Source organism: Chiloscyllium plagiosum, chromosome 13 (assembly GCF_004010195.1).
Source record: "Chiloscyllium plagiosum isolate BGI_BamShark_2017 chromosome 13, ASM401019v2, whole genome shotgun sequence".
Classification (NCBI taxonomy): domain Eukaryota; kingdom Metazoa; phylum Chordata; class Chondrichthyes; order Orectolobiformes; family Hemiscylliidae; genus Chiloscyllium; species Chiloscyllium plagiosum.
In genome coordinates, this window is record NC_057722.1 from 57,321,954 (window position 1) to 57,349,857 (window position 27,904).

A 27,904-nucleotide genomic window follows, 5' to 3' on the forward strand; every position below is an offset into this window, starting at 1 on the left:
TCTTTTTATATTTTTGTGAAGATAGATGACACAAATGAAAGTATTGTGTTTAAATATTACAGCTGACACCATCCCAAACCTGATGGAGCTAGAGACCTTGGATGTGTCCTGGAACAAATGCATCGGTGGAAATCTGGGGCTACTTCTCCGAACGTTGCAAAGTAGTTCTTGTCTCCGTGTCCTGAAGCTGTGTAGCTGCAATCTGACTGGCCAGGATTTGGAATCCCTCGGTAATGCCATCACATCAGTCATATCAAAGTTTGAGTTAATGAATAAAGTAATGGTTGGATGACTGCAGCCTTGAATGCATGCCCTGTGTAACGTAAGTTCTCCAATATAATTCATGGCTCCTTGATAACTGTTTGTGCAGCAAGTGTTGACTGTGGCAGCAGCTCCACGTTTCAGAACTTGGACCAGCAGCTAGTGTCACTGGTGCAGCCATGAATCTGAAAGCAACATGGACTGCACCGTTCTAGATGTGGACACCCTACAGTTCAAGGGTACATCACGAGAGAAAGGGAATATGTGAGCATTGTTGTGCCTTACTGGGCTAGAAAGCTGGAAATTGTGCCCCTCTATTCCCAGAGTCACCCCAGAAGTTAAAGATTTTATGAAAGATGGAAAGTTCCCCAAATTATGTGACATTCAGACCTCTATGTTGATAGAAATCATGGAACAGGTTTCTGTACTGAACAAGAATCACCATTTACAGGTAAACCATTCGAAATCTTTGTCCTTTAACACTATTAATTAAAACCTTAATCACCTAAGAAATTACCCCTTACACAGACAGACATGTTGTAAAATATTGTGTGATGGCCCTTGTGTCTTTTCTGCTGATCAGCCATTGCTTCAGTTGTTTTTCTTCCACTGCTTGGTATCAGATACAGGGTGTATGGTTCCTTTATAAAAGGTTTCTAACTTATCAGTTAAGTCACAGCTTTCACAAACTGTTGCAGGAAAAATAAACTTCAGGATTATGGTGAGTTTTAACTGCAGCAAACCAGAGATCCCACTCAAGAGCCCCAACTCTTCCATTTCAAAAATCTATCTACTTATTTCCTCTTTACATATTTTCAGTGATCTAGCCTCAAATGCTGTGGGGTAGAAAATTTCAGATATTCACTACCTTCTAGGAGAATATCTTTCCTCATATTTTTTTAAATGGATGTGCTCTTTTTCTGGAACTGTCCCTTAGTTGGGGATTCCCCTACTCGTGGAAACACTTCTCCATATCCATCCTATCAAGCCCTCTGAGTTTTATATGTTTCAATAAGATCCCACCCCCCATTCTTATTTCTAATGAGTAAAGGTCTAACCTGTTTAGCCTTTCCTTATAAGTCAACCCTTTCATCCCAGGAATCAGCCTAGTAAATCACTGTTGAACTGCCCCCAATGCCAGTACAAAGTTCTCCTATAACACAGTGGTTGCGTTCCAGTGAAATCTTGCTTAATTGAAAATCGCTTAATATAAATAATGGGGCCCACTGTAGGAAAAAGTGGAGTTGGGGCAGACCAGCTAAAAATATCACTCACTATCACTCAAAGATGTACAAAATTGGTGATTGCATTATCAAAGGCAGATAAACAAAAGTTAGAACATAAAACCAAAGGGTTTAGTAAATAAAATAGACAAATTGAGGGCCCAGGTAGTAATCTGGCAGTACAGAGGAACCTCGATTATCTGAATATCAGATAGTCAGAAAGAGATCTCTAGGTCCCAATAGAAACATGATATCAAAGACGTGTTTCCAACACCAATCGAGTCTTTTGTTTACAGTGATTAAAAGTGTACTCTGCTTACTGACGTGCTGCCGAGAGCAGTCCTGGACTGATGGGAGCCCAGGCCCTGTCTCCAAATGACTGACCGCCCGCGCCCTCTCTTTCCCCACACACTTTCCCTGGAGTTCTACACAGGTGTGTACCCTAAACCCCCCTTCCTCAGATAATCTCTCCACTGTTGTCCCGTACAGGGCAAAGGTGGAACCTGACAAAAAGTTACAGCAAAATGTTGTGTGTATGGCTGTGTGTGTGCTCTATTTGGAGGCACACCCCCAAAAAAGGCAGAAACCTTGTCAGGTGTCCAGTGCGGCTGCCCCGGAGAGGGATCAGGGGCGCACGGGGGATGGTGTTGGACAGGGTTGGGAGCAGGCGGGGGTGGATCGGGGGCAGTTTGGCTTGTGGGGTGGATGGATAGCGGTGTTGGCATTAAATCAATTAACCAAATAATCAATTATCCAAACTAAATAGTGCCCGCCCACATCCTTCGGATAATCTAGGTTTCTCAGTACTACGGACTCCTCAGAAATGGAAAGAGTGAATTCTTGGCTGCTTATTAGTCTTGGCAAGAGCAAGTTCTCAGTTTCTAGTATTTGTATCTTTTTCACAGGTTTAATTACTCTTACAAGTTAATGCCATTGGTTCAATGTACTGTCACTGGTTGACATCCCTCTGCAACTGCACAGCAGCTTCTGCTCACTCACTAGTAAGAACCTTTCTTGCTCCTTCCCAATGCAAAACACAATCTCCATAATACCATTTCACTTTCCAATGCTTTCTTCATTGACTTAATGTATTTCTCTTTCTTTTCATAAATATCATGAGGGGTAAGTATTTCTGTCACTCTGAGCTTATTTAGGCATTGCATCGTCAGTATGAATTACCAGCACATTTTAAAGGATCTCTCTGGCTATTCCAGATTCTGTTCCCCTAATAAAGGTTTCAAAGAGCTTCTATCTTTCTGTGGTTTGAGGAAATGGAGATCTTCACCAGGTGAGTGGAGTGTTTATTCCAACAGGTCTCTGACCAGTATCAGGGACACAGTTGGGACTGGGATTCATTGCTGTGCTTCCTTCACATGCTGTTTAAAGCTGCACTCTGTCACAGACGTTTGAGTGCCCTCTTCAGGGAGGGAGGAATGTCATGTGTGTGTGTGTGTGTGTCTCCTGCCTAATCCTGGTGATATCCAGGGAAAGCAATTCTCACTGGGTTCAAAGCTCATTGCTGCTTCTTTCTTTCCAGTGTCTGTCTCACGTGCTGGATTTCTAGAGAACCTTGAGAATCTGGATTTAACCTACAACAATACTGTCGATGATCAATATTGGGCAATGTTTTTCCAGGAAATAAGTGGCCTAAAGGAGCTGTCCGAGCTAGACATTGGCCTACGACCTTTGACTCATCGAGCTTGTGACCCATGGATCACCATTTTTCTGGACAGCCTGGTTAGGTTTCCCTCACTCACAGAGTTCGGGATGCATCACTGGGTCCTTAGTGCTTCACAACGAAAACGTTTGGAAACTTTTAACAGCGATAATAAAAGGAACATCCTTTTTCACTGTTAGTCATTTGGTTGATGCTAAAATGGAGATTCAAAGGTAAGGACTAAGCTCAGCATGTCATAAATCACAGATTTAAAAAAAATTATTTCAAAATGGAAGGACATCATTCAAAGCGTTTCACACCCAGACTGGTCTGGTTCTAGGATGTTGACTCCAGTCCACCTCTCACAACCATCCAAATCTGTGCATTGACTGATTTCGGTCTGTCAGTATATTTAAAGTTGATGAACAATTTGAGGTTCAGAGATGGAGAATGATAATGGAAATGCTGAGCAGATGACTGGAGCGAATGGACTGGTTCCCCTCAGCTGATTCTTTGGCTCCACAGACTGAGTTGCTGAAATTTGCACCATTTGGGATTCTGTTAACTAACTTTGTGCCATGTTATTAACTCTGAACTGTCTTCACCCAGTGCATTAAATACATGTCAATTTTCAACATGTTCTGGTTTTCTTTTTGACTCCAGAACTGATTAGGGATAGTCAGCCTGATTTTGTGTGAGGAAAATGAGGTGTCACAAACTTGAAGTAATTGAAATGATTGCAGACAGAACAGTAGACATTGATTACTTTGACTTTGGTAAAACCTTTGACAAGGTTCCACGTGGGAAAGTCATTTAGTAAAATTGGATCATGTGTGTTTAAGGGTAAACTTGCCAATTGGATACAAAATTGGCTTTAAGGTGGGACACCTCCACATTTATGGTGGAAGATAGCGTGGTGGTGGAGGGATTGGAGGCCTGTGACCGGCGTTGTTCCATAGGGATTGGTATTGTATCCACTTTTGTCATTTACATAAATGATTTGGATGAGAACGCAGGAGGCTTGGTTAATAAGTTTGCAGATGACGCCAAAACTGGTGGTTTGGTGGACAGTGAAGAAAGTATCTAAGCTTGCAAAGAGATCTTGATCGATTTAGGCCAATCAGTTGAAGCGTAGATCATCCAACCCAATAGCCTGATCCCACAATCTCCCCTTATTCTTTGTTTCCTTTACTCCTAAAGACTATATCTAACTCCTTTTGAAAACCTTCAATGATTTGGCCTCAACCCCTTTCTGAGGTAGTAAGTTCCACAGGCGCACTACTAAGTGAAGAAATTTCTCCTCATCTCAGTCCTAAATTGCCGCATGTACTTATCTCTGAGATATAGGTATCTGCCAGAACTGCTCCTGCTTGGATCATTGCATGATACTGAACTAAATGGAGTTTCCACAATTTTCAGAATTCTTCAATAATCACTTCCTCAAATTCTCAATTTTTTTTTGCAACTTTAGTGGGTGTTTTTTAAATCACTGATGCTGTAATTATTTTTCTCTCAAATTCTACTCCTGTCTAATTGAGGTTTTTTTGTTATAATCCAAAACTTTAGTTCCTGAAGCTTATCAATTAGTTCCTAAGCACTGAACATAGCTCTTTTAGTATTTTACATAATCTGCAGATTGTTCTTCTGACAACAAATATACACATTCTATAATTGTGTAATTTATTAAAACATTCTGTAAACTTAAACATCTTTTGGCTACTCCATCTTCGCAACTACTATTTTAAATAAGGTGAAAGCTTTTTTGATTAGCTTTACTGAAGATAAAAGGGGATTTATATTTAAATCCCTCATTTGAATCTGAATCCTCCTGGATTTCTATTTCTTTTAGTCTCCGCTTTTATTTTTAACTTTTCAATTTCTCCTTGTTGATCCTCCTTGTAATTTTCCAACTCAAACTTCCTTATTTCCAGTTTTGTTTTCCCTTTTTTTATTTCTTTTCCATTTCTGTTGCTTTTTTGACTTTCATCTCTTCTCATTTCTAATTTTTATACTTTCTAATTGAATCTTAGCTAATTCTAACAGTGACAGTTCTTGTACTTTTTTAGCTCTAACTTCATGATAATTACTTCAAGCATTTTATTCTTGCAAGAACCTGCTTTTATTTTAACATTCAATTTATCTGCTAACTCTTTCAGTGTAACCTTAATCAAAGATTTCCATTAATTCATTTACAACTCCCAGAAACGTCTTAACACCTGCCAAAGCTATTTTGAAATTCTATTTCATGTAATTTACTTCACAATAGCTCTTGGTTTTTTTTTTTGTCCAGTACGTCCATGCACTCTATCTTTTAGACTTTCAGATCGCTCTTAAGTTCAATGAATTTCAGTCCTGAATGCCCCACCACTTTCTGATTCCAGCTGATGGTAATGCCAGACTAGCCAGATTCCAGACAGAAACCTGGCTGATATACCCAGAGTCATCTTATTGCAGTTTGTGTAACGTGATCATCAATCTCTGAACGTGTTGAATGAAGTTGTCAAAGTTCTTTTTGAAAAAGATACAAGTTTATTACACAGAGCAAAGCTGTATGTGACAATTTAGAAAAAAATCTTAAAGTAAAGAAGAAAAAGATTCGATGCACATCAAGGCAGACTAAGGACGAGCAATAAATGCTGGCTTGCTAATGATGCTCATGTCCAATTCAGAAACGGTAGGGTGAGGGGGAGAAGGAAGAGGTGGAGGCAGGTGGAGAAACGGGGGTTGGGGTGTGTGTGTGTGTGTGTGTGTGTGACCTGCAGGTCTCAACGGATCCTAAAGGACATACCTTTCTGCCGGAGTGACGTTTCCACTGAACTCCACCTTCTTGTGGTCCCCTGACTATTCAGTTTTTGGATCATAAATGGAGTTTGAAAATATTCAGCAATTAACTTAAGTCACACACTTTCTTAGAAAAACTGCCTTTGGTTCACAATTACTGTCTCACCTCAACAAACTGAACACACTACTGTTACATTGTTCTACTCATTCTTCCCACCAAAATACAATTCTGGACCCTTTTTCTCTGCATCAGGCTATGCTATCCAGAAACTACATCAGTGAGTGAGCATGATTAGTGCAAAGGTTTTCTTGAAGTTTCTTTTAAATTTTACTGCACTATTCTAATTTCAGTATTAGGGATGGAGAGAGAAACAATTTGAACCCAATATGATTTCTGTCCTTCTTTCTGTGATTAAAATTGTTCTTTTTGATAATTCTGTTGTTTCCTAAATCCTGTTTATGTAATCAGTTTATTTTTTTTAAAAAAACAAAGCTATCAGCAGCTGACTACCTTGGGTTTTTTTTTGAAAACGCACTACACATACCCTCAAAAAAAAATTAGTTACTATGACACACTATGCACCTAAGGAAAGTGAGGACGACAGATGCTGGAGATCAGAGTCAAAAAGTGTGGCACTGAAAAAGTACATCTGATGCTGCCTGACTGGCTGTGCTTTTCTAGCGCCACATTTTGTTTTGACACTATACAGCAGATAGAGCAAGGAATTTCACTTCTACAAATATTAAAACGGACCAAAATAGTTAAAAGTTCATATGACTGTTAAGATTCCAGTGAGAGGATTTCTTAAACTTTGGAGTTAAAGTCTACATAGGTCTCGGTAGCAGAAGACCAGATTTTGTAAAGTTTCTTCAGTAAAAGAGATGCATACCAAGTTGAGAAGACAGACTTCAATAATGATTGCAGAAAGAGGGTCAGTTTGCATTTCCTGGCAAATCCATGATCTTTGGGGAAACTGCTTTCTAGGAGGATTTAAAATTCATGCCTTGTGGCATGGTTAAAAAGTTGGATGTTGTGTCCCAATTTCTGACTGACGTTACTTCTTGCAAAGGGCTCCAAAGAAAGCCAAGCTTAATACACATTGCTCTCAAAATTCAGTTTCCATGTTATAAAACAACTGCCATTGATGACAATCAGTAGCCTGTTTGTGTTCATGTAGCCGCTGCCTCCATGGATGAAAATACAATAGGAGATTGACGGTGGTGTTTGACACTTCCTTAGACACAGTGACTTTCAACTGGTGTCTTGCTCCTTAGCCAGGTTCAGTCTTGGCTTATTGACATGGTGTTTTTGTAGTGAGTTCTGACCATTGTTGATATGATATTCCATAAGAATGCTGTCTTGGCATATCCATTGTATTTCAGTTCTCAAAGCCTCAAGAAGCATTTGATATTTGGAGTTCCAGAAGTCATGGCAGCTATTTTCAAAAAGTCCAAAAATGTCTATCCAAAAGGCAGTTTAATTTTTAACAATTGGAATTAGTTTGATCAGCATGACACCAATTTTCATACTAGCTCTGTATCTTGCAACTACAGAGGATTATTTTTACAGACATTAATTGCCACTTCATACCAAAAGTATTTGTGTATCTTTAACCTCTTTCCCAGAATTTCAAGCATGGGTGAGGATTCTCTATCATTTTAACATCTCTGCTTTTTAATATTATACCTCTAGAAATATGTTTTTGTTTTCTATTTATCACTAATTTATGACTTAAATCACTGATTTATTTCTCTGTACTGCTAGATCCCTTTGTTCCTATTTTCTGTTTTATACTTAAAAAAAAAAAAAATCCCCTTCATTCTTCTACTAAACTTCACTACCTCACTTATTCACAGTGAAATTAGTGTCAATGCACGCCCATTCTGCAAGTTATGTTTTATGTTTTGCCACAGTTCTTTTCAGTCTTAACTACACTCTCAATTTTTTTTTCCTGACCCTAATCCTTTAATTTGATGTCATTTACTGTTTTCTAACTTGTATCATTCAATCCCTACGGTGTGAAAGCAGGCCATTCGGTCCATTGGGTCTACACCAATCCTCCAAAGAGAATCCCACTCAGATCTACCCTATCCCTGGAATCCTGCATTCCCCATGGTTCATCTCTAACACTATGGCCAATGTAGATTGGCAATACTTACCTTGTACATCTTTAGATTGTGGGAGGAAACCGGAGCACCTGGAGGCAACCCACACAGACACTGGGAGAATGTGCAAACTTCACACACACACACACACCGCTATTGAGGGTGGAATCAAACCCGGGTCCCATTGTGGCCATTGTGAGAATTATGTCTGATTCAAATTGTTTAAGTACATTGTGAACTAATTATAACAGACATAGTACCAAGGTTTTTGAAGATTTCTTTGATATTCTTCCAATCCCAGTAACTGTCTGTCAGGAAATACAACCTGATAATATTATGTGGTCCAATAGCAAAACCTTTTGGAAGATCTTTTATATACCAAACGTCATGCATTATTTATTGTTCTTTACTTGGAAGAATTTAAGAAAGTTGATCGGATGCAAAGCTGCTTTTAGTGGAGTAACCAAATACCAGAGTTATTCCATTGCGTTTGCTTTAACTGCATATGAAAATAAAATTCCAAGTTGCAACTCACTAAGCTTTTTTCCTTTTGAGAAATACAGCTTGTGCAATGCCTGGCTTGAAATCCTTACATTCTAACTTTGATCATATAAGTTAAACATTCAAACTACATTTTTTTTTGTCTCTCTTGCTGTAAAGGCATGGCATTGCCAATTTACAATTAGTTATGATTATAGTGTCTATCAGGCAGCTATTTTATGAAGTGCAGGACAGTGAGTAGATGTTACAAAATTTTTATCTGATGTTAAGTTCTACAAACATCCCAGCATGTTCAATTGTTTATCTCTGATCATAACTTTTTAAAAGATTGACCTTCAACTCTCCAATGGGGATGTTTTAGAGTAACCTTTTGAACTTCTCAAAAATGAAAATGGTCTTCAATGAAAGCTTGAAATGGGATGACACCAAGCCAGCAGTTCCTTTAAACAAGTGCTGGAAAATGGGGTGGGCCTTGCTCCTGCCTGGTTTGTATTACCCCTGATATCTAGAAAGTGAGGTGCAATATTCAAACATTCAGATAATTCTGAGGACAGCCTCTAGGTCTCTGCAATTTTTAAGAAGATTTGTAGCTCAGACTGTGGTTCAAGTTGTGTGCAAACTCTCAACCTCAGCCCCCAGCTTCTAGGTGGATATCCAATGACATGGACAGGCTCTTGCGGAAACAAGTCAATTTTCCCTCCACTCTGTCATTGCTTTTCTGGTCAATAATTAGTGGTTTCCTGAAGCCAGAAATATTGTCGGACCCTTCAGCTTTTATGCACATTCACAAATTTGCCTTCTGGCTTGACAATGTCAATACTTTTATTACTTTTTCTTTCCTTTCTGCTGCTGCTTTCCCTTTTCCTCCTTTCCTTTGTCTTTCTTCCCTTTTTTGTCTTTCTTTGGGAACAGGTTTTTGAAAGGTCCTAGTTCTTTTCGAACCATCTGTCCACGCCACCATGCTTGGATCTGTCAGATGGAGAAATAAACATTTGAGTTAAGAACAAGGCAAGAATTCCTTGCTTGCAACTGAGCAAATATCAGGCCGGCAAGAATGTAATCAGCTGAGAATACGGACAGAGGGGCAGATTGGCTAGAGGATGATGGCGAGCCACGGGCAAATACAAAATTATACATAGCAGCGACGTTATGAATGGCAGCAATCCCAAGAAATGAACAGTTAGTAAAGGGAAGAGTGATATGGAAGGGTAAGCCGTCAGCAAAAGACAGTGACACTGAGAGGTGACCAATCAGGAAAGGAGGGAGTGAGATTTGAATTGGGAGATAAGCAGTCAATAAAGAGTAAGAGTTAGACTTGTTGGGAAATGCCTTCAGTACCCTGGAACAACTTTGATATGATTTAGCTGCAAATCACTGAGCATAAAATGCACAGTTTCAGCAGAAGTAGAACACCCACCAGCAAAGTAGATTACAACAGACTACAGTGAAGTAGTCTAAAAAGATTGAGAGAATATGGATGTGAACAAACTAACATCAGAGTAATACTAGTGTAGCCATGATTCCCTCATGATTCTTTCAGGTGATGTGGGCATCACTAGCTGGACCAGTATTTACTGCTCAATCTCTCGTTGCCCCTGAGAAGGTGTTGGTAAGTTGGCTTCTTGAACCATTGCAGTCTGCTTGGATTAGATAAATCCACAATGCCAATGGGGAGTGAGTTACAGGATATTGACCCAAAAACACTGAAGGAATAGTGATATTGCACAAAGTCTGGATGGTGAGTGGCTTGGAGGGGAACTTGCAGAGGATGGTATTCTATGTATTTGCTGATCTTATTCTTTTTTGTGGTAGTGATTGTGAGCTTGGACGATGCTATAAAAGGAGCCTTAGTAAATCAGCCCAGAACATTAACTGGGTTCTGGATTAATACTTAAGTTAAATTACTACTACACAATTGCTTTCTCCTTAATTCACTAAGCAGACTGCAGCAGGAACTATAGTTAATTGATTCAATACATCTTATTGAAAGGTTTCCAACATGTGCTGATCCCACATTGAATACGTGAAGATGGGTGTTAAGGCAAGTGTAGTATTCCTCATACTAGATTCAAAGTCAGGATGAGCCTAAGAAAGGGTAACTTGCATAGCTCTGTTCTTAAATAGCAATAGTTTTACAAATGTGCTATCTGTGTACCCTAAAAAGTGTTTTGTTCTTTGGTTTCCTTCCCACAATGAGCACAGTGACAGACCACTCTTGGCTGGCAGGACTAGTCTGAATGCATGGCTAGGCATTTAAGGTGGTGCCAGCGCCAAGGATCCCAGGAAGACCCGGCTGCGGCAGGGGGGAAGGTACAGTGGTGTGATGATTGGGAATGAGCTGATTTTTGGAAAATTTCATCAGCATTCTTACTAGGGTTCATCGAGAGAAACTCTTCGTGAAGCTTGCCGAGATTGACGCTAGGCCAGTTTCAAGTAAAATTCAGCTCTTTGTCTCCACAAAGGTGGTGATTTCTACCAGCACTGTCATCCTTTGGTAGACTAGTTATAAGTTTAGATCACACAGGATCCAGGGAGAGTTAGCCAATTGAATACAAAATTGGCTTAACTATAGGAGACGGTGGTGGTAGAGGGTTTTTTTTTGGACTAGAGCCTATGACCAGTGGTGCTCCACAAGGATTGGTGTTCGGTCATTTAAACAATTGGATGAGAATATAAGAAGTGTGATTAGTTTGTGGATGACGCCAAGATTGATGATATAATGGACAGTGAAGAAGACTATCCAGGAGTGCAATAGGATCTTGATCAGCAGATCAATGGGCTGAGGAGTGGGGCAAATGGAATTTAATTTAGGTAAATGTAAGGTATTGCGCTTTGGTAAGACAAACTAGGGCAGGGCTTACACAGTTAGTGGTAGGACCGCGGAGTGTTGTTGAACAGAGAGACCTCAGAGTTCAGATACATAGTTCTTTGAATGTGGCATCATTAGTAGACAAGATGGCATGCTTGTCTTCATTGCTTAAACTGTTGAATATAAGATTTGGAAAGTATTGTTTTGGCTGTACAGGACATTGGTGAGGCCACTTTTGGAGTATTGTGCACAATTCTGGTTGCCCTGCTATAGGAAGGATAGTATTTAATAATGAAGGGTGCGGAAAAGATTTATAAGGATGTTACGAAGACCAGACGGTTTGAGTTATAAGGATAGGCTGGGACTTTTTTTTGTTTTTTCCCTGGGGCATAGAAGATTGAAGAGTGACCCTAAAGAGGCTTGCAAAGTCATGAGCAGAGGTAAGGTGAATAGCAAAGGTCTTTTCCCTAGGGCTGGGGATTTCAAATCTAGAAAGCATAGGTTTAAGGTGAGAAGGGAAAAATTTGAAACTGACCTGAGGGGCAACAGAGGGTGGTGTATGTATCGAATGAACTGTCGGAGGAAGTGGTAGAGGTGGGTACAGTTACAACATTTAAAAGACATCTGGATGGGGATATGGGCTAAATGCAGGAAATGGGACTATTTTAGTTTGGGAAACCTGGCTGGAATGGAAAAGTTGGACTGAAGGGTCAGTATCTGAGCTGTATGACTCTGACATGTGACAGGTAGCCTGAGGACAAGGTCAAAGACTTTCCCTCTTGTTGGTTCTCTCACTACTTGCTGCAGACCCAAGTTAGCAGCTATGCCCTGGAAGACTTAGCAAATTTAGTCAGTAAATGGATTACCGAGCCACTTTTGACGCGAGACATTTAAGTCTCCCATCCAGTGTATGTTCTATGCCTTTGCCACCCTCAGTACTTTTTTCCAATTGGTGTTAAACATGGAGTATGGATTGATCAGCTGAAGGGGAGCAGTAGGTGGTAATCAGCTTTCTTTTCTTCATGCTGAAGACTCCTAGTGAACTATTGCAATGCTGCATTTGGGTATACCAAGGATTGTAATGGGTTGTTGAGAATTTGTTTGTATGGTATGATGCCATGATGGTGAATACGTTAGATTGTTACTTGAATAGTCTGTGAGACAGCTTTGGGGATACAGTGGTGGTGGGCTGGTATTCCACATCCCAGGGCTAAGATCTTGGGACATCAATTTGAATCCCATCATAGCAAGTAATTAAATTCTAATTCAATAAAGAGTCTGGAATACAAACTAATTAGCTTAATGCTGATGTAACCATTTTCAATTGTCAAAACAAAATGCATCTGGTCTGTTAAGGATGGCAATCTGCCATCTTCTGACCTATGTGTGATTCAGGCCCACAGCAATGACTCTTAACTACCCTCTGGGCAATTAGGGATGGACACTAAATGCTGGCCTTGCCAGTGATGCCCATATGATGAAAGAAGAAGCCCCCCAAATTTTGGCACAGTCCCCCAGAAATAAATGAAGAGGATTTTGCAGGATTGATATGAGTGTGTAGGCCCCTATCACGTCTGGTGCCAATGGGAATTGGCACCAGATGTGTGGGAATTGGACAATCCAATTTTATTCCTCTTAGTAAAGCTGAGGTTCTCATTGGGCCATTTCAGAGCTGATAAACTCTTCAATCACATTGCTGTGGTTTAGAGATCAAGTAAACTATGCAAGGACGGCTGATTTCCTTTCATTGAGACCTGGGATTACTGATATGCTTTGACCTATGCTTCACATCTTAAGAATGGAAATATTAATACCTTGGTTGCTTTCAAGTTCTGAGTCTTCAATTTCTCAAAGTATTGGAATATAGCAGACACTCCCTTATGACAAATTTCATCAAGAGGTTTTTCCAGTGGGTTTCTCTCCAAGGAGGCGATTTCCAGATTCTTCAGTTTATCAAAGTTTGCTGGGAGATGTCTTATCCGATTACAACTTGCTAAAAGATGCTTCAAGCCTGTAGGATCACACCATGTTTAAGAAAAGTAGTTTATTTTCAACCGACTGTAGTTGGTTAAACTTTATTTTCGAAAGTACGTACATTTCCCCACAATAGGTTCTATTGTTTGTGATCTTGTGTTTTCCCAGGAGCCATCATTCTCCAGTTTTTTTTTTGATTGGAGAAATTTGACACAATTGATTCAAATCAGTTATTTGGAATGAATATCTAGATCTATGGGGTCACTATTTAAAAATCAGGAAGTTGGGAGTGAGATGAAAAGAGTAATTTAGCAACCTGGACATTGAGAGTATAAATTAAGTGAAGAGCTAAATGTTGTGCAAGTGAATCACTGATTATTCATGGATAGTGGATTTTTTTTCTGCATGCATCATCTTGAAAAATGCATTTCTTTTTTTTTTGGAAAATCACCATCCAAGTAAAGAATGCAACAAAGTTTAAAAATCTCTCAACACCAGGTTATAGTCCAACAGGTTTATTTGGAAGTGCTGGACTGTAACTTGGTATTGTGTGATTTTTAATTTTGTCCACCTGAGTCCAACACCGGCACCTCCACATCAGCATCTGCAATTCTTTGTTTTGTCCTGGAAATCTGAAGCAAAAACAGAAATTGCTGGAGAAACTCAGCTGGTCTAGCAGCATGTATGGGAAGAAAGCAAAGTTAACATCTAGAGTCTAGAGACTTGTCAGAATGGTTAGCAGCTCGGAAGAAGAATTCCTGGTGGTGGGGATAAGGGATGAGAGAGAGAGGGAGAGGGAGAGAGAATTGATAACCGGCCAAACAGAGGAAAAGGAAGTGATCATGAGAGCTAAGAGCAAGAAAGTGGGTTAGCTGTCCTGAATGCAACAAACATAATGTGTTAGATATGTCATACCTTTTATAGGTCCCCTTACTTTGTTTTATTTACCTAATCAAATTAACCAACTTTCTCCTTATACCTATGCAAGTAGCTTTATTTAAGTTTAATATTTTTTTCTTGTAACTGCAGTCAAACTTGGAATTCAATTTTTCCAAGTGGATCATTTTCTGTGAGTATACTGATTAACCCAGTTACATTGCATAATACTCTATCTAAAATAATTATATCCCAAGTTGGCTCGATGTAGATTCCTGCTGAAGGGCTTATGTCCGAAACGTCAATTTTCCCCTGCTGCTTGGATGCAGCCTGACCTGCTATGCTTTTCCAGTGCCCCAATCTCAACTATATGCATATTGCATGAGGAAATTGTCACAAGCATCGGGGTAGTTTATAGAATAAAGCAAACTGAGTTAGATTAACATGTTAATTTAAGACTACACATTGATTCGATTTTACAAGATGCCAGCTGATTTTAATATTGGACAGTTCAGATTCCATTTGAGTTATATGACTTGGATAGACATTAACTTGGCCTTTTTTTAAAAATAGCAGATTGGTGCACTGCTGCCTCACAGCACCAGGTCCCAGGTTCTATTCCCATCTTGGGCAACTGTCTGTGTGATTTTGCACATTCTCCTCCATGTCTGTGCATTTCCTCCAGGTGCTCTGGTTTCCTCCTACAATCCAAAGATGTGCAGGTTATATGAGTTGGCCATGCCTAAATTCCCAAAGATGTTCAGGGATGTGTAGGTTAGGTGCATTAGTCAGGGGTAAAATTTATAGTAGGGTAGGGGAATGGGTCTAAGTGGGTTACTCTTCAAAGGGTCAGTGTGAACTTGTTGGGCCGACGGGCCTGTTTCCACACTCGTGGTTCTATGATTGAGTACGTGAGAATAGATGACCATGTTAAACAGGACTGGTTGTGGGGGAAGTGGACAAAACATGGAAGGATGGAATCCTCTTAAAATTATTGAACTTGCTTTTGAGTCCTGGAGCGTGCAGGGATCCTAAGCAGAAAATGGGGTGCTGCTCTTTCAGCCTGTTCTGAGGCTTGCTGGAACACTGCAGCAGGCTTGAGACAGAAATTATGGTGTGTTAGGTGGCATTTAACTGGAAGCTCAATCATTTTTGTGGACAGACAGTAGGTATTCTGCAAAGTGGTCAGCTAGCCTGTGTTTCATACCACATTGTCAACAGTGAATACAGTAGACTAGATTGTGTGAATTACAGGTAAATCACTACTTCCTCTCTCCTCACCATTCCAGACATAGCTGCCAGTTTGCTTCTCCTGGAAGGTATTACACTTATTGTCATTGCGTGGTAACACGCTGTGGGAGTGTGAGATGTTGGGGAATGGAAAAGGAATGGTCCCTGCGGAACCCAGAGGGAATGGTCCCTGCGGAATTCTGACAAAGAAAGGGAGAGGAATGTGTGTCTGGTAATGGCATCCTGTTGGAGGTGAAGGAAATGGCAACTTGCAAGCCTTTGGATGCAGAGGCTGGTGAGGTAGTAAATTAGGACCAGTGTGAGCCTACAGAGGTTGTTGTTGGAAGAAAAGGGGTGAGGGCAGAAGTAGACACCCCCCCCACCCCCTCTGTGGAAGGTGGAATAATCAGAACAGATGTGGAAAAATGTACAGAATGGGATGGAGTTCTTATCAGAAACAAGGTTTGAGGGTGAATGCTGGTTGGTTGGCTGACTGAGAGCCGGTCTTAATATAAAAGAAAGCTACAATTTTGTTTGTAAAAAAGACTGTATAAAGAGTAGAGGAGGACCCACCTCTAGAACATAGAATGTTACAGTGCAGTACAAGCCCTTCGGTCCTCGATGATTTCACAGGTCAGCGCAACAATCTGAAGCTGATCTAATCTACACAATTCCATTTTCATCCATATGTTGATCCCATGACCATTTAAATGCTGTTAAAGTTGGCAGGTTGCAGGTAGGGTGGTCCAGGTCCCTACTACTGAGTAAAGAAACTGCCTCTGACGTCTGTCCTACATCTATCACCCCTCTACTAGTGTTCAAGCAAAAAAATGCAATCAACTATTTACTTCAAATAAAAACAGAAAATGCCAGAAATACACACATAGTACATGTGGTGTGAGGAAAAGGTTGACATTGCAGTTCAGTGCCCTGTCATCAAAATTGCATCATTAGCTCCTGAGGAGTTTTGTGCAGAATTTCCTGGACTAAGAGACAAAAGGGAAAAGAAAACACTGATCCTTTCAGACTGGCTATATTTTCCTCACGGTCTCCATTTCCTTGATCTGAAGTTTGTGCCTAGGGTGTTTAGTAGATAGCTTGGCCGGCTGCTCTGTAGCTATTTAATAGTTATCAGCCTTTTAACAATTGAGATAGAACATCCCCTACCAGGAATGAAGTTTGCTTCTGAGAACACAATCACCAAGAGTGATAACAGCCAACACCACCACAAACTCTCCAGCTCTATGACTGTAAATGCTGTGGGGAAGAGATGGTGATGGACTTGGGCGAAACTATTTGAGTGACAGACCCTAGGGTGGATGTGGACAAGGCACAGGGGCAGGGGAAAGATCGGCTGTCTCCAGTTGGCATATTGGGGGCAATAATTGGCAGCATCTTCTCTTGATTGGCCACCCATCAAGGCTGGACCTTTGGCACCAACCCCCTCTGCCACTGAAAAAAATCATTGAGGGTGTGGATGGGGTCACGTGGATGATGCACTGTTCCCACAATTAACCATACATCCCCTCCCCCACCAAGCTACCAATCCTGTGCCTGCAGCCATGATCATGATTTCCATAAAATCAGAGGCTGCTGGAAATAAAACCACAGCTGCATCCTTAACAGCAAGTAATAAACATGTGACACTTAAAAAGGCAAACTGCGGTAAACAGGTCTACTCTTCAGTCTGTACCAAGTTAACGGATCTCAGTTGTATATTATCACCTCACAAATTACCCAGCTCCTGCACAAGTTTGAGCTTCACCCTTGATGTTGAATATTGATAGCAGCAAAGGAAGAGCCATCCTCCAGTGATCTGTAGCCCTGTCACAGACTCATATCAACAGTCTTCCATCAGTGAGGGTACAAAAACAAAAGGCTCAAATGTGTGGATGTGGTCAAGGGAGTGGGTAGGGCAATATGGAGGGAAGGATACCAGTGTGTCCAGTCTCAAATTTCCACTGTTCAGCCAATAACACAGAGTTTTTCCACAAATCTCTGGCCATCATCTTAGTTTTCCCACCTGAGTTTTTGTAGCCTTCTGAGATTGACTAACTCAGCACAGACCTTTTGTTTGGGTTTTTTTTTACCACACTGGAAGCAGATGTGACTGCTGACAGAAGGAGCTAAGTACCAGGGATGTCCACAATTGATTGAGGTAATTCCAGTAAACGGTTCTCATGGCAGTCAAGCACAACCAGGTTCCGGAGCAACCCAGTTGTTGATGGCAAAAACTCAATCTCGTTGTTCTCGAGGTATAATTCTCTCAGGTTCTGAAAACACAACACAGGTTGCAGTTACACAAACTGGGATCTTGCGACCACAGGCAATAACTTCTCTAATCTGCGCTATCAATCCACCTGAACATCTGAAAACCTTTAACCCCTAACCCTCCAAATTTCCTGAAATACAAGTCTAGCTTTGTGATTCAACCTCTCAAGGCCATGCTGGTACATCCACACTGCACTCTTAACAAGGTCAATGTGTGATGTTCCCAAGTGCTCATAGTGACTTCAGTAAAGCCTAACCAGGGCCTCAGGCTCAATGAAGGTCGGGGCATTGGTACAGCACACTATAACAGGATGAGTGCAGCTTCAGTAAGCACAAAACCACCCACATCCCAAGAGAAAGTTATATCGAACACATGACTGTACCCTGAGTCAGCTGTTCCAGTACACCTGAGACTGTATCATCTACCTGACAATGTGGAAAATTGCCCTCTGCACAAAAAGCACTACAGATCCATCTCAGCCAATTACTGCTCCATCAGTCTATTCTCAATCATCAGTAAAGTGATGGAAGGTGTCATCGACAGTGTTATCAAGCAGCACATGCTCAGCATAACCTGCTCACTAATGCTAAGTGTGAGTTCAGCCAGGACCACTCCACTTCTATTCTCATTGCAGGCTTAGCTCAAACAAAAGAGCTAAATTCCAGGGGAGAGGTGAGAGTGACTGCTGTTCACATGAAGGCTTCATTTGATTGAATGTGGCATCAAGGAACTGTCGCAAAACTGGAATCAATGGGTATCAGGGAAAGGGCTCCCACTGGTTGATGTCATATTCAGCATGAAGGATGATAGTTGTGGTTTTAGAAGGTTTCACTTCAGCTCCAGGACATCTCTGCAGGAGTTCTTCAGGTTCTATGTCCTAGACAACTGTCTTCAGCGACTTCATCAATGACCTTCCCTCCATCATTAGGTTAGAAGTGGGGGGGAAAGAAAGTTAACCATCAATTTTTATCCCAAGTAACAGTACCAGAAGTGGCTTAGCGGGTTACAGCTTCAAGTATAGTTCCAGGTTTCTTTCAAACAATTTTGAGGGATTCTTCCCTGTCCATTCCATCTCAATGCAAATTGTATTCCAAAGAAAAGGTATTAGAATCAAAGGTTTTTTTTAGCTGTTTTCCAGCCACAGATGCTTCTACATCTTCTCAGCTCCTTCAGCACTTTGTTTTGCAGGTAGAGTAGCAGATCATATTTTAAAATGACAATATAAGCAAAGTGATGGATACTTTTGAAAGATTATAAAAGAATGCAACTAATACTGTACACTTTGAACCAATCATATAACTTCTTTTGACCCATTAGCCTCCTTCATAAAGAACTGGTGTCTTGAACAAGATACAGCAAAGAAACCTGGACATGTCCAAATGTAGAGTTCAAGCTCACCTTCCATACAGCAGCTAGGAGTCACTTAACAAAGAGACAATCACATGACTGATTGTCATACATCACTATGAAAGAAGGGAATGACTGATCCCAACTATCTTTTCCACTATAGAGTCATAGAAATGTACAGCATAGAAATGTACAGCATGGAAATGTACAGCATGGAAACAGACCCTTTGGCTCAACTCGTCCATGCTGACCAGATATCCAAACTTAATCTAGTCCCACCTGCCAGCACTTGGTTCACGTCCCTCCAAACCCTCTCTATTCAAATACCCATCCAGATGCCTTTTAAATGTTGCAGCCTCCACCACTTCCTCTGGCAGCTCATTCTATACACGCACCACCCTCTGCGTGAAATAGTTGCCCCTTAGCTCCCTTTTATATCTTTTCCCCTCTCACCCTAAACCTATGCCCTCTAGTTCTGGACTCCCCCACCCCGGGGAAAAGACTTTGTCTATTTATCCTATCCATGCCCCTCATGATTTTATAAACCTCTATGAGGCCACCTCTCAGTCTTCGACGCTCCAGAGAAAACAGTCCCAGCCTATTCAGCCTCTCCCTGTAGTTCAAATCCTCCAACCCTGGCAATATCCTTGTAAATCTTTTCTGAAGCCTCATCATGGGACATATATGGACTAACCTGTTTGTGTTAGAAGGCACTGCTATGTAACTAAAGTCAACTACTTATGTCAATGGATCAAAGTCAAGAAATTTCACTGTCAAATTATTTGCCACCTATGTAATCTCAGATGTGGTTATATTGAATCATAGAGGTCTACAACATAGAAAAAAATCTTTTGGCCTATCGAGTCCATGCCAGTCAATAATCCCATTTTCTAACACTTGTTCCATAGCCTTGTATGTCTTGGAAATTCCATATTTAATAACAGAACATATTTTGCCAATGAAATCTTTGAAAACTATGACTATTTCAGGGTCCCAGCGCTTAATAAGTTCACTAAGTTATCCTTGTATAAGCTCAATGTGGAGTCCATATAGTCACAAAACCTCAAAGAAGATCACAGATTTTTCTAGCTCCACTGAGCTACCATTTCACTGAATGTAATCTGGCTGTTCACCATCAGAACAACAAATGGGGAGAAAACTAAAAGCAGCTCACTATTCTCTCCAAAAGGTGGTTGACTGCATGAAGGAATCCCATGCAACTAAAAAACATTTATCTCAAAGAACAGAAATTTTGTCAGCGACAAACAGCTAAGTAGAACAAATGATTTTACCTCAAACTCTCCCAAGACTTGAGCAGTAAGAGCAAACAGTATGGATTAAGGATTTCAGCACTCATGGTGCTGTCATGCAATACAGTAGAAAGTGAGGACTGCAGATGCTGGCGATCAGAGCCCAGAGTGTGGTGCTGGAAAAGCACAGCAAGTCAGGCAGCATCTGAGGAGCAGGAGAATCGACATTTCGGGCATAAGCCCTTCATCAGGATTCCTGATGGCAATAACTCACTAATATATCAATATTGCAGATTTTGTCTCACTAATGAATCATAGCTCATTGCTCCTTTGAAGAATGAACCCTAATGAAGATCATCAAGAGCCTAATCAGCTATGGTCACCTCCAGCATGAAATCAACAGCCAAATCAACAAAGCTCAAACAATTAAAAAACTGAACTCTCAGTCCACCACATATTCAGGCTAGTCAAGACTCAAGATCACTAGAATCTATAAAGTCAGAGACTTGAGGGGAGATGAGGTATTAAGCCTATTTTAGTTTTATAAATTTGTAACTTATTGTATTAAAATTTTGTAACTGGAAAATAGCTTTTTAGAGATCACAAAGAGATCTTGTATAAGGCAGCCATGCAGGTGTTAGACTGGGGTGGAAAAAGTCAGAAGTCACACGACACCAGGTTATAGTCCAACAGGTTTGTTTGAAAGTCACTTCACCTGACGAAGCACCAGTGCTCTGAAAGCTTGTGATTTCAGATAAACCTGTTGGACTATAACCTGGTGTTGTGTGACTTCTGATTCTGTGGAAGGCAGTTAGTATCAGAAAGGATTAACTGACATCATGAGATAACGATATGAAGGGCTGTTCCTGGGAGGAGTTAAGCAGTGTTGCAACTTTGGTTTGTTGTCCAAACTGCTAAATTCTATTTCACTCAATACAAATGTGCACTGACTTTTAAATCTAGCTTGAGGTCTTACAATGCCATCCAACTCAGACATAATACAACTAATTGTTAAGTGTTATATAATAAACCTATTCTGTTGGAAATGATTGAGCCTCTCTTATGCTGAAGATTTTGTGTGAGCATCCTTCTCCACCTGGAATTAGTAACTTAGACTTATACCAAATGAAGTATTGCTGTCAATAAATACCTATCAAGGTTCTCGATAGTTTGGGTGGACATGGCCACAACAGATGCCGTTAGAGAAGGAATTCCAGGATTTTAACACAGCAGCAGTGAAGGAAAGGCAGAATAGTATCAAGTCAGAATTGAGTGAGAAATCATCATTATTATTTTAAATTCCTTCTCTTTTTTCCTATTTATTTCCCAATATTGTTAAGATTTTTTTTGCAATCAACCCTGACGACAATATAGAATACTCATATAAAGTACTCCTTCAAACTCTCCATTCCTTCCTCCTTTTCTTGTATTAATTTTTCATCCTCTAAGGACCAATGCTCACTTAAGCTTACTTGTACCTTTTGTACATACAAGAAAAGCTTTTATTGTCTGTCACTACTTCATCCTGCACCAGGTCCAAAGATTTGCAGATTGAGAATTAGCTTTTTTAGTTACATGATGATCTATGACAGAAAGCCTTGACTCTGAGTGAACAGATTCCTGAAGAAGGGCTTATGCCCGAAACATCGATTCTCCTGTTCCTTGGATGCTGCCTGACCTGCTGCGCTTTTCCAGCAACACATTTTCAGCTCTGAGTGAACAGCAAACTTGAACTGAGGTACAGCTGACAATTGTTTGTTTATATATTTCTTGCTAGCTTTCTCACATACTCAAAATTTCTCCCTCTTTATTTTCCTTTTTAGTCATCTTTTCTTATCATCCCAGCCTCCCAATATTCTGGCCTACCACTCAATTTCACTGTGTTTTGAGCCTTTTCTTTCATTATGACATCATACTTAATTTCCTTACCTAGCTGCAGATGGTGCTTCATGCTGTAAAATCTTTCTTTTTCAATGGAATGTATCTTTGTTGAAAATAATGAAAAATCTGCCACTGTTCCTCTCCCATCTCAATATCTACATTTCTGTCCCATTCCACTCCATAACTCTGTCTTCATAACTTGATTTAAGTTTAAGAAATTAGATGTGCACCAACATTTCCAACTCAAACTGAAGCATGTTTAGACAATCCTTTACTATGATGTTCTTAATTAATCATGTCTCATTACACATGATCAAGTCCAAGATAGCTTATTGCCTATGGGTTCTAGAATGTATTTGTTCCATGAAACCACCATGAATACATTGTGAAGTCATCTCCTGCCTGTCTTTGATTTGTCTACTCGATGTGAAGATTAAAGTCACCCTCAACTATTGCTGTTTCAAGCCTTCATTAGTTCCTGAGACACTCAGCAGGTCTAGCAGCATCTGTTGGGAGAATGCAGAGTTAACATTCCGGGTCCAGTAACCCTTCTTCAAAGAAATGGAGTCTCTACAGAAAGCAGGGTATGAGGATGTGTCGTACAGGTAACTGTGGGGGTTAGCGGGTTTGTAGTGGAAATCGGTGACCAGTCTGTTCTCAGAAGTGGAAGCAGAAATGTTGAGAAAGGGAAAGAAGAAATCAGAGATTGATCAAAAGAAGATAAGATCAGGGTGCAAAATGGAAAGAAAGTTGATAATTTTTCCAATTCCGAATGAGCGATGGAGGCAGCACTGATTATGTCAGCAATTACAGGGGAAAGAGTTATGGGGGAGGGCTCAGAGTAGGACTGGAACAATGAATGTTCCACATACCCCACTAAGAGGCAGCACAGTAGCTCAGTGGTTAGCTCTGATTAGATTAGATTAGATTACGTTACAGTGTGGGAACAGGCCCTTCGGCCCAAAAAGTCCACACCGACCCGCTGAAGCGCAACCCACCCTACATTTACCCCTTACCTAACACTATGGGCAATTTAGCATGGCCAATTCACCTGACCTGCACATCTTTGGACTGTGGGAGGAAACCGGAGCACCTGGAGGAAACCCACGCAGACACGGGGAGAATGTGTAAACTCCACACAGTCAGTCGCCTGAGGCGAGAAATGAACCTGGGTCTGAGGCGCTGTGAGGCAGCAGTGCTAACCACTGTGCCACTGTGCTGCTCTGCTGCCTCACAATGCCAGGGTTCAATTCTACCCTCAGGTGACTGTGTGGAGTTTGCATATTCTTCCCATGTCTGTGTGGGTTTCCTCCCACAGTCCAAAGATGAGCACACTAGAATGATTGGCCATCACTAAATTGCCCATTGTGTTCAAGGATGTGCTGACTTAGTGGATTAGCCATGGGAAATACAGAGTGTCAGGGATAGGATAGGGTTTGGGATGCTCTTAGGAGGGTCAGTGTGGTTTTAGTGGGCCGAATGGCCTGCTTACACACTGCAGGGATTCTATCATTCTATGAGACAGGCATAATTGGGCCCATGTGGGTACCCATTGCCATGACTTTGATCTAAAGAAAGTGAGAGGAGTTAAAAGAGAAATTGTACAAGGTGAAGAAGGATCATTGGACTTGTATTGTTTACTCCCCTTTCTCTCTGCTGGACCTGTTAAATTTCTGGCAATATCTGTTTGTGTTTCAGATTTCCAGCATCCACAATTCTTTGTTATATTTTGCTCCGTTATTTCTTGTTTTATACAGTGCTGTCCCTATAGTGTTGCCATGGCAGGCGATCTGTGAACAACTCCCACTTGTGACTTTATTGATTTTTCTAACTGATCACTCTCCTTGCAGATGCAAAACTATCTTAAAAAATCTTATGATGCACACCATTTCAATCTCACTTCAACCTTCTGACCAACACATTGAGACTTATACAACACTGTATCCTATAGTGTTGCCTCTGTGGAGAGAAAACGGTCAACATTTCAGGCCCAATGACCCTTTTTAAGAAGTGGGCGGGGGGGGGGGAGTGGGGGTTTTGGAACAAGTTAACATTTCAACAGGATTACAAACAGTTGTAATTCTTTTATTCAATGTGACGACAGTATTCATTGCTCCTACTTAATATTTCATGGCTGTTATGATTAAGGTTAGCTTTATGTTTAAAGCTATGACAGTGGGTGGGTTTGAACTCATATCTACAGAACTTCAACCTCTGGATTACATAGCAGGGATATTAGAGCTGAAAAATGTGTTGCTGGAAAAGCGCAGCAGGTGAGGCAGCATCCAAGGAGCAGGAGAATCGAGGTTTCAGGCATAAGCCCTTCTTCAGGAATGAGGAGGGTGTGCCATGGCAGGGATATTGTCAAGACACCACCATCACTCCATTCTAAGCACTGGTCATTTATACAGAGAACATTGGGATGTGCCGGCTAAGTTATCACAGATGCATTCCCCCTTGTCCACAATAACCAGAGCTTGTTAGAGCTCACTGAGCCTTTGATATTCCAATTTTCATCACTTACCACAAGTTGGGAAATTTCCTCAGGTATGTGGATGAACTTCATCCCGTGATCTTGTCCCAGATATAATTTTTCCAAGGATTTCACAAAGCAAATTTCTTGGGGAAAAGCCCGGAACCTGTTCCCAGTCAAACCGAGGGTCTTCAGTTTGCTCAAATTCTTTATTCCTGGAGCGACCTGCGAATGTAATGAGGATTTTGTTGTTGCCAACAAAATATGGGAGTGTCATTTGGTGATCTCAGACCAGAACTACCAACTAAATATCAGTAGGCAGCAGAATCGGAATTATACTGCTAGTTTGGTTTGCTCTCTGTTTAGAGAGACCAGGGCTAGTGTTTTCCTGTTGGTCAGTGAGACAACTGCTCCTGTATGACAGGACTTCCTCCCACCACAAAAACATATCCTCGATTCTGGCCACATTTCCAGCCCAGAGTCATTTACTGGCAGTTATTTTGTGTGTGATGCCCACAGTTGCTTCCACTTAGATCTGTCTGAACTAATATACAGGATAAAAAGGAAAGCTGCAAAAACGGATTCTACAGGGACATATGAACAGGAGTAAGCCATTCAGACTGTTGAGTATGCCCCACATTCAATATAATTGCCTATTGATATTTTACTCACCCCAACCCCATAACCCCGATATAACTGATGGATTTTGGATTACCAAACTGAGCCTTCACAGCCCTTTTTGGGATCATGTTTAAATAATGACCGAAATCAGTGAATGGCAAAAATAGCCTCTTTATTCAGCAAGTGCAGTAGAACAACTTTGAGGTGGCAGTAGAATCCCGAAATACAGTTCTTACAGTAGCCTCTTTAAACATAGTTCTTACATATAGAGTCACAGAGCCATAGAGATGTACAGAATGGAAACAGGCCCTTCGGTCCAACCCATTCATGCTGACCAGATATCCCAACCAAATCAAGTCCCACCTGCCAGTACCCAGCCCATATCCCTCCAAACCCTTCCTAATCATTTACCCATCCAAATGCCTTTTAAATGTTGCAATTGTACCAGCCTCCACCACTTCTTCTGGCAGCTCATTCCACACACGTACCACCCACTACGTGAAAAAGTTGCCCCTTCGGTCCCTTTTATATCTTTCCCCTCTCACCCTAAACCTATGCCCTCTAGTTCTGGTCTCCCCCACCCAGGGAAAAGACTTTATCTATTTATCCTATCCATGCCCCTCATAATTTTGTAAACCTCTATAAGGTCACCCCCCAGCCTCCGACGCTCCAGGGAAAACAGCCCCAGCCTGTTCAGCCTCTCCCCATAGCTCAAATCCTCCAACCCTGGCAACATCCTTGTAAACCTTTTCAGAACCCTTTCAAGTTTCACAGCATCTTTCAGATAGGAAGGAGACCAGAATTGCACGCAATATTCCAACAGTGGCCTAACCAATGTCCTGGGCAACCGCAACATGACCTCCCAACACCTGTACTCAATACTCTGACCAATAAAAGAAAGCATACCAAATGCTTTCTTCACTATCCCAACCTACCTGCAACTCTACTTTCAAGGAGCTATGAACCTGCACTGCAAAGTCTCTTTGTTCAGCAACACTCTCCAGGACCTTACCAATATATTAAAATTTTATGCTCAAAATACGTTTTAGCATCTGAATCCTGGTCTCCATGAATCATATGGAATCTCCAGTAAGAATCTTTCTGCTAATTGTCTGGGGGCTCTTGTGTGATGTGGTCCTTTGAGTGAGTCAGGCAGGCCAGGTATAAGGCCCATTCCTGACTAAGGGCTTTTGCCCAAAACGTCGATTTTCTTGCTCCTCGGATGCTGCCTGACCTGCAATGCTTTCCCATCACCACTCTAATCTAGACTCTGATTTCCAGTGTCTGCAGTTCTCACTTTTGCTAGGTTCGAGCCCCCACCTGCTCTAGAGCTGTGTAATAATATCTCTGAACAGGTTTATTCGGAAATATGTACAAATGCTGTTCTTTCCACCTTCCCCCGTCCCCTCCCATTTTCTCTTCCCCCACCCTCTGTTCTGCTCGATTCTGACCAGGAAGGTTTGTACCTCTTTCAGTTTGCTGTCATCCAATGACAGAACTTCCAGATGGCCCAGGCTGCAGATTTGCTTCGGAAAGTACCGCAGAACATTTTGGCTGAGGTCCAAAAGGCGAAGTCCTGTTAACTGGGAGAAGCAACAGCTAAGGTTTCTGATGTGCGTGTTTTTCAGGTAGAGCAGCTGTAAGGCGGCGCCGAGCTCGCAGACGACAGCCGGGACTGTGTGCAGTCGGTTCCCGGACAGGTCAAGTTCGGCCAGAGAGCCTGGGAGTGGACAGAGGTGGTGGGGGTCCAGTCTGTTTCTGCTGATGTCTAATACACACAGGCTGCTGCAGCTACTCAGAGTCTGTGGAATAAATGCCAGGTTGTTATCGGCGAGGTAGAGGTGTTTCAGGTTTTGCAAACAGTTGATATCGGCTGGGAGGGAAATCATTTCATTGTCCCTGAGATCCAATACCTCTAAATGGTGCAGCTGGCAGAAGCCGACGGGTAAACCCTGTAAGTTGTTGCATTGCAGGTAAAGTTGCTGCAATTCGCTGAGGCTCCTGATTTCCCAGGGCAGCGACTCCAGCTTATTCCCTGACAAGCCCAGCAGCTGCAGGTGGCGGAGTTTCTTGCAGAGCTGGCCTGGGAGCTGCTTGAGGTTGTTGTGGTACAGGCGGAGTTCCCGCAGCTGCCGCAGGCGGCACAGGGTCTCGGTGAGGGCGCTGCAGTTGAGCGGGTTGTCGCTCAAGTCCAGGCTCTGCAGACGCTGCAGCTCGCCCAGCTCCTCGCACACTTGCTGCAGCCTGTTCCCGTTCAGGTAGAGGACCCGCAACCTCCGCAAGCGCCCGATCTGAGGCGGGATCTCCTCGATCAGGTTCCCCTCCAGGTGTAACTCCTCCAGATGCTGCAGCTGGAAGACGGCGGGCGGGAAGCTCGGCAACTGCATCTCCCCAAAATCCTGGAACAGGACTCGGCCCCGCAGCAGCGGCGGGACATCTGCACCTTCCCTGACACAGCGCCCACTCTCCTGGGCAGGGGCGCAAGAAAACTGCTGCAGTCCCGCAGCCAACATCTGGGAAAATCCTTCCCTTCCCCCGCCCCTTCAAATATCCAGCGGGGGGAGTCAAATAACCCCTTCAAACCCCACACCCCCACAAAAAAATCCCCCCTCTTCAAAATAAACTTCCAGCCCACAGCCCCT

The 27,904-nt window shown here is 41.8% G+C and overlaps 2 protein-coding genes across 6 annotated transcripts in view; one reads left to right on the plus strand and one right to left on the minus strand.

Moving 5' to 3' along the window:
• The window catches only part of LOC122556084 (leucine-rich repeat-containing protein 31-like), a 37,037-nt gene extending 33,261 nt beyond the window's left edge, over nucleotides 1–3,776 (plus strand). For all 5 annotated transcript variants that reach the window (XM_043702519.1, XM_043702520.1, XM_043702518.1 and 2 more), the window contains 2 exons: nucleotides 63–230; nucleotides 3,022–3,776. In XM_043702519.1, coding sequence (XP_043558454.1) covers nucleotides 63–230; nucleotides 3,022–3,341 — 488 coding nt within the window. In that variant the 3' untranslated portion in view covers nucleotides 3,342–3,776. The remainder of the gene's footprint in view (nucleotides 1–62; nucleotides 231–3,021) is intronic.
• Nucleotides 3,777–8,158: 4,382 nt separating this feature from the next.
• LOC122556086 (leucine-rich repeat and IQ domain-containing protein 4-like) lies at nucleotides 8,159–27,830 on the minus strand. The gene is made up of 5 exons (XM_043702524.1): nucleotides 26,729–27,830; nucleotides 24,693–24,866; nucleotides 17,553–17,691; nucleotides 13,153–13,349; nucleotides 8,159–9,498 (listed from the first exon to the last, which is right to left on the minus strand). The coding sequence occupies exons 1-5, from the start codon at nucleotides 27,773–27,775 to the stop codon at nucleotides 9,355–9,357; spliced, it is 1,701 nt and encodes a 566-aa protein (XP_043558459.1). The 5' UTR covers nucleotides 27,776–27,830; the 3' UTR covers nucleotides 8,159–9,354.
• Between the last annotated feature and the right edge of the window lie 74 nt (nucleotides 27,831–27,904).

Bases quoted from the DNA above. Each gene is read 5' to 3' on its own strand.
- LOC122556086 (XM_043702524.1), bottom strand. From the start codon at position 27,775: ATGTTGGCTGCGGGACTGCAGCAGTTTTCTTGCGCCCCTGCCCAGGAG. The intron at 13,350-17,552 runs GTACTTAGCTCC...GTGATCCTACAG, and splicing joins ATCAATTGTGGACATCCCTG to GCTTGAAGCATCTTTTAGCA. The intron at 9,499-13,152 runs GTATTAATATTT...TCCATCTGACAG, and splicing joins AGAACTTGAAAGCAACCAAG to ATCCAAGCATGGTGGCGTGG.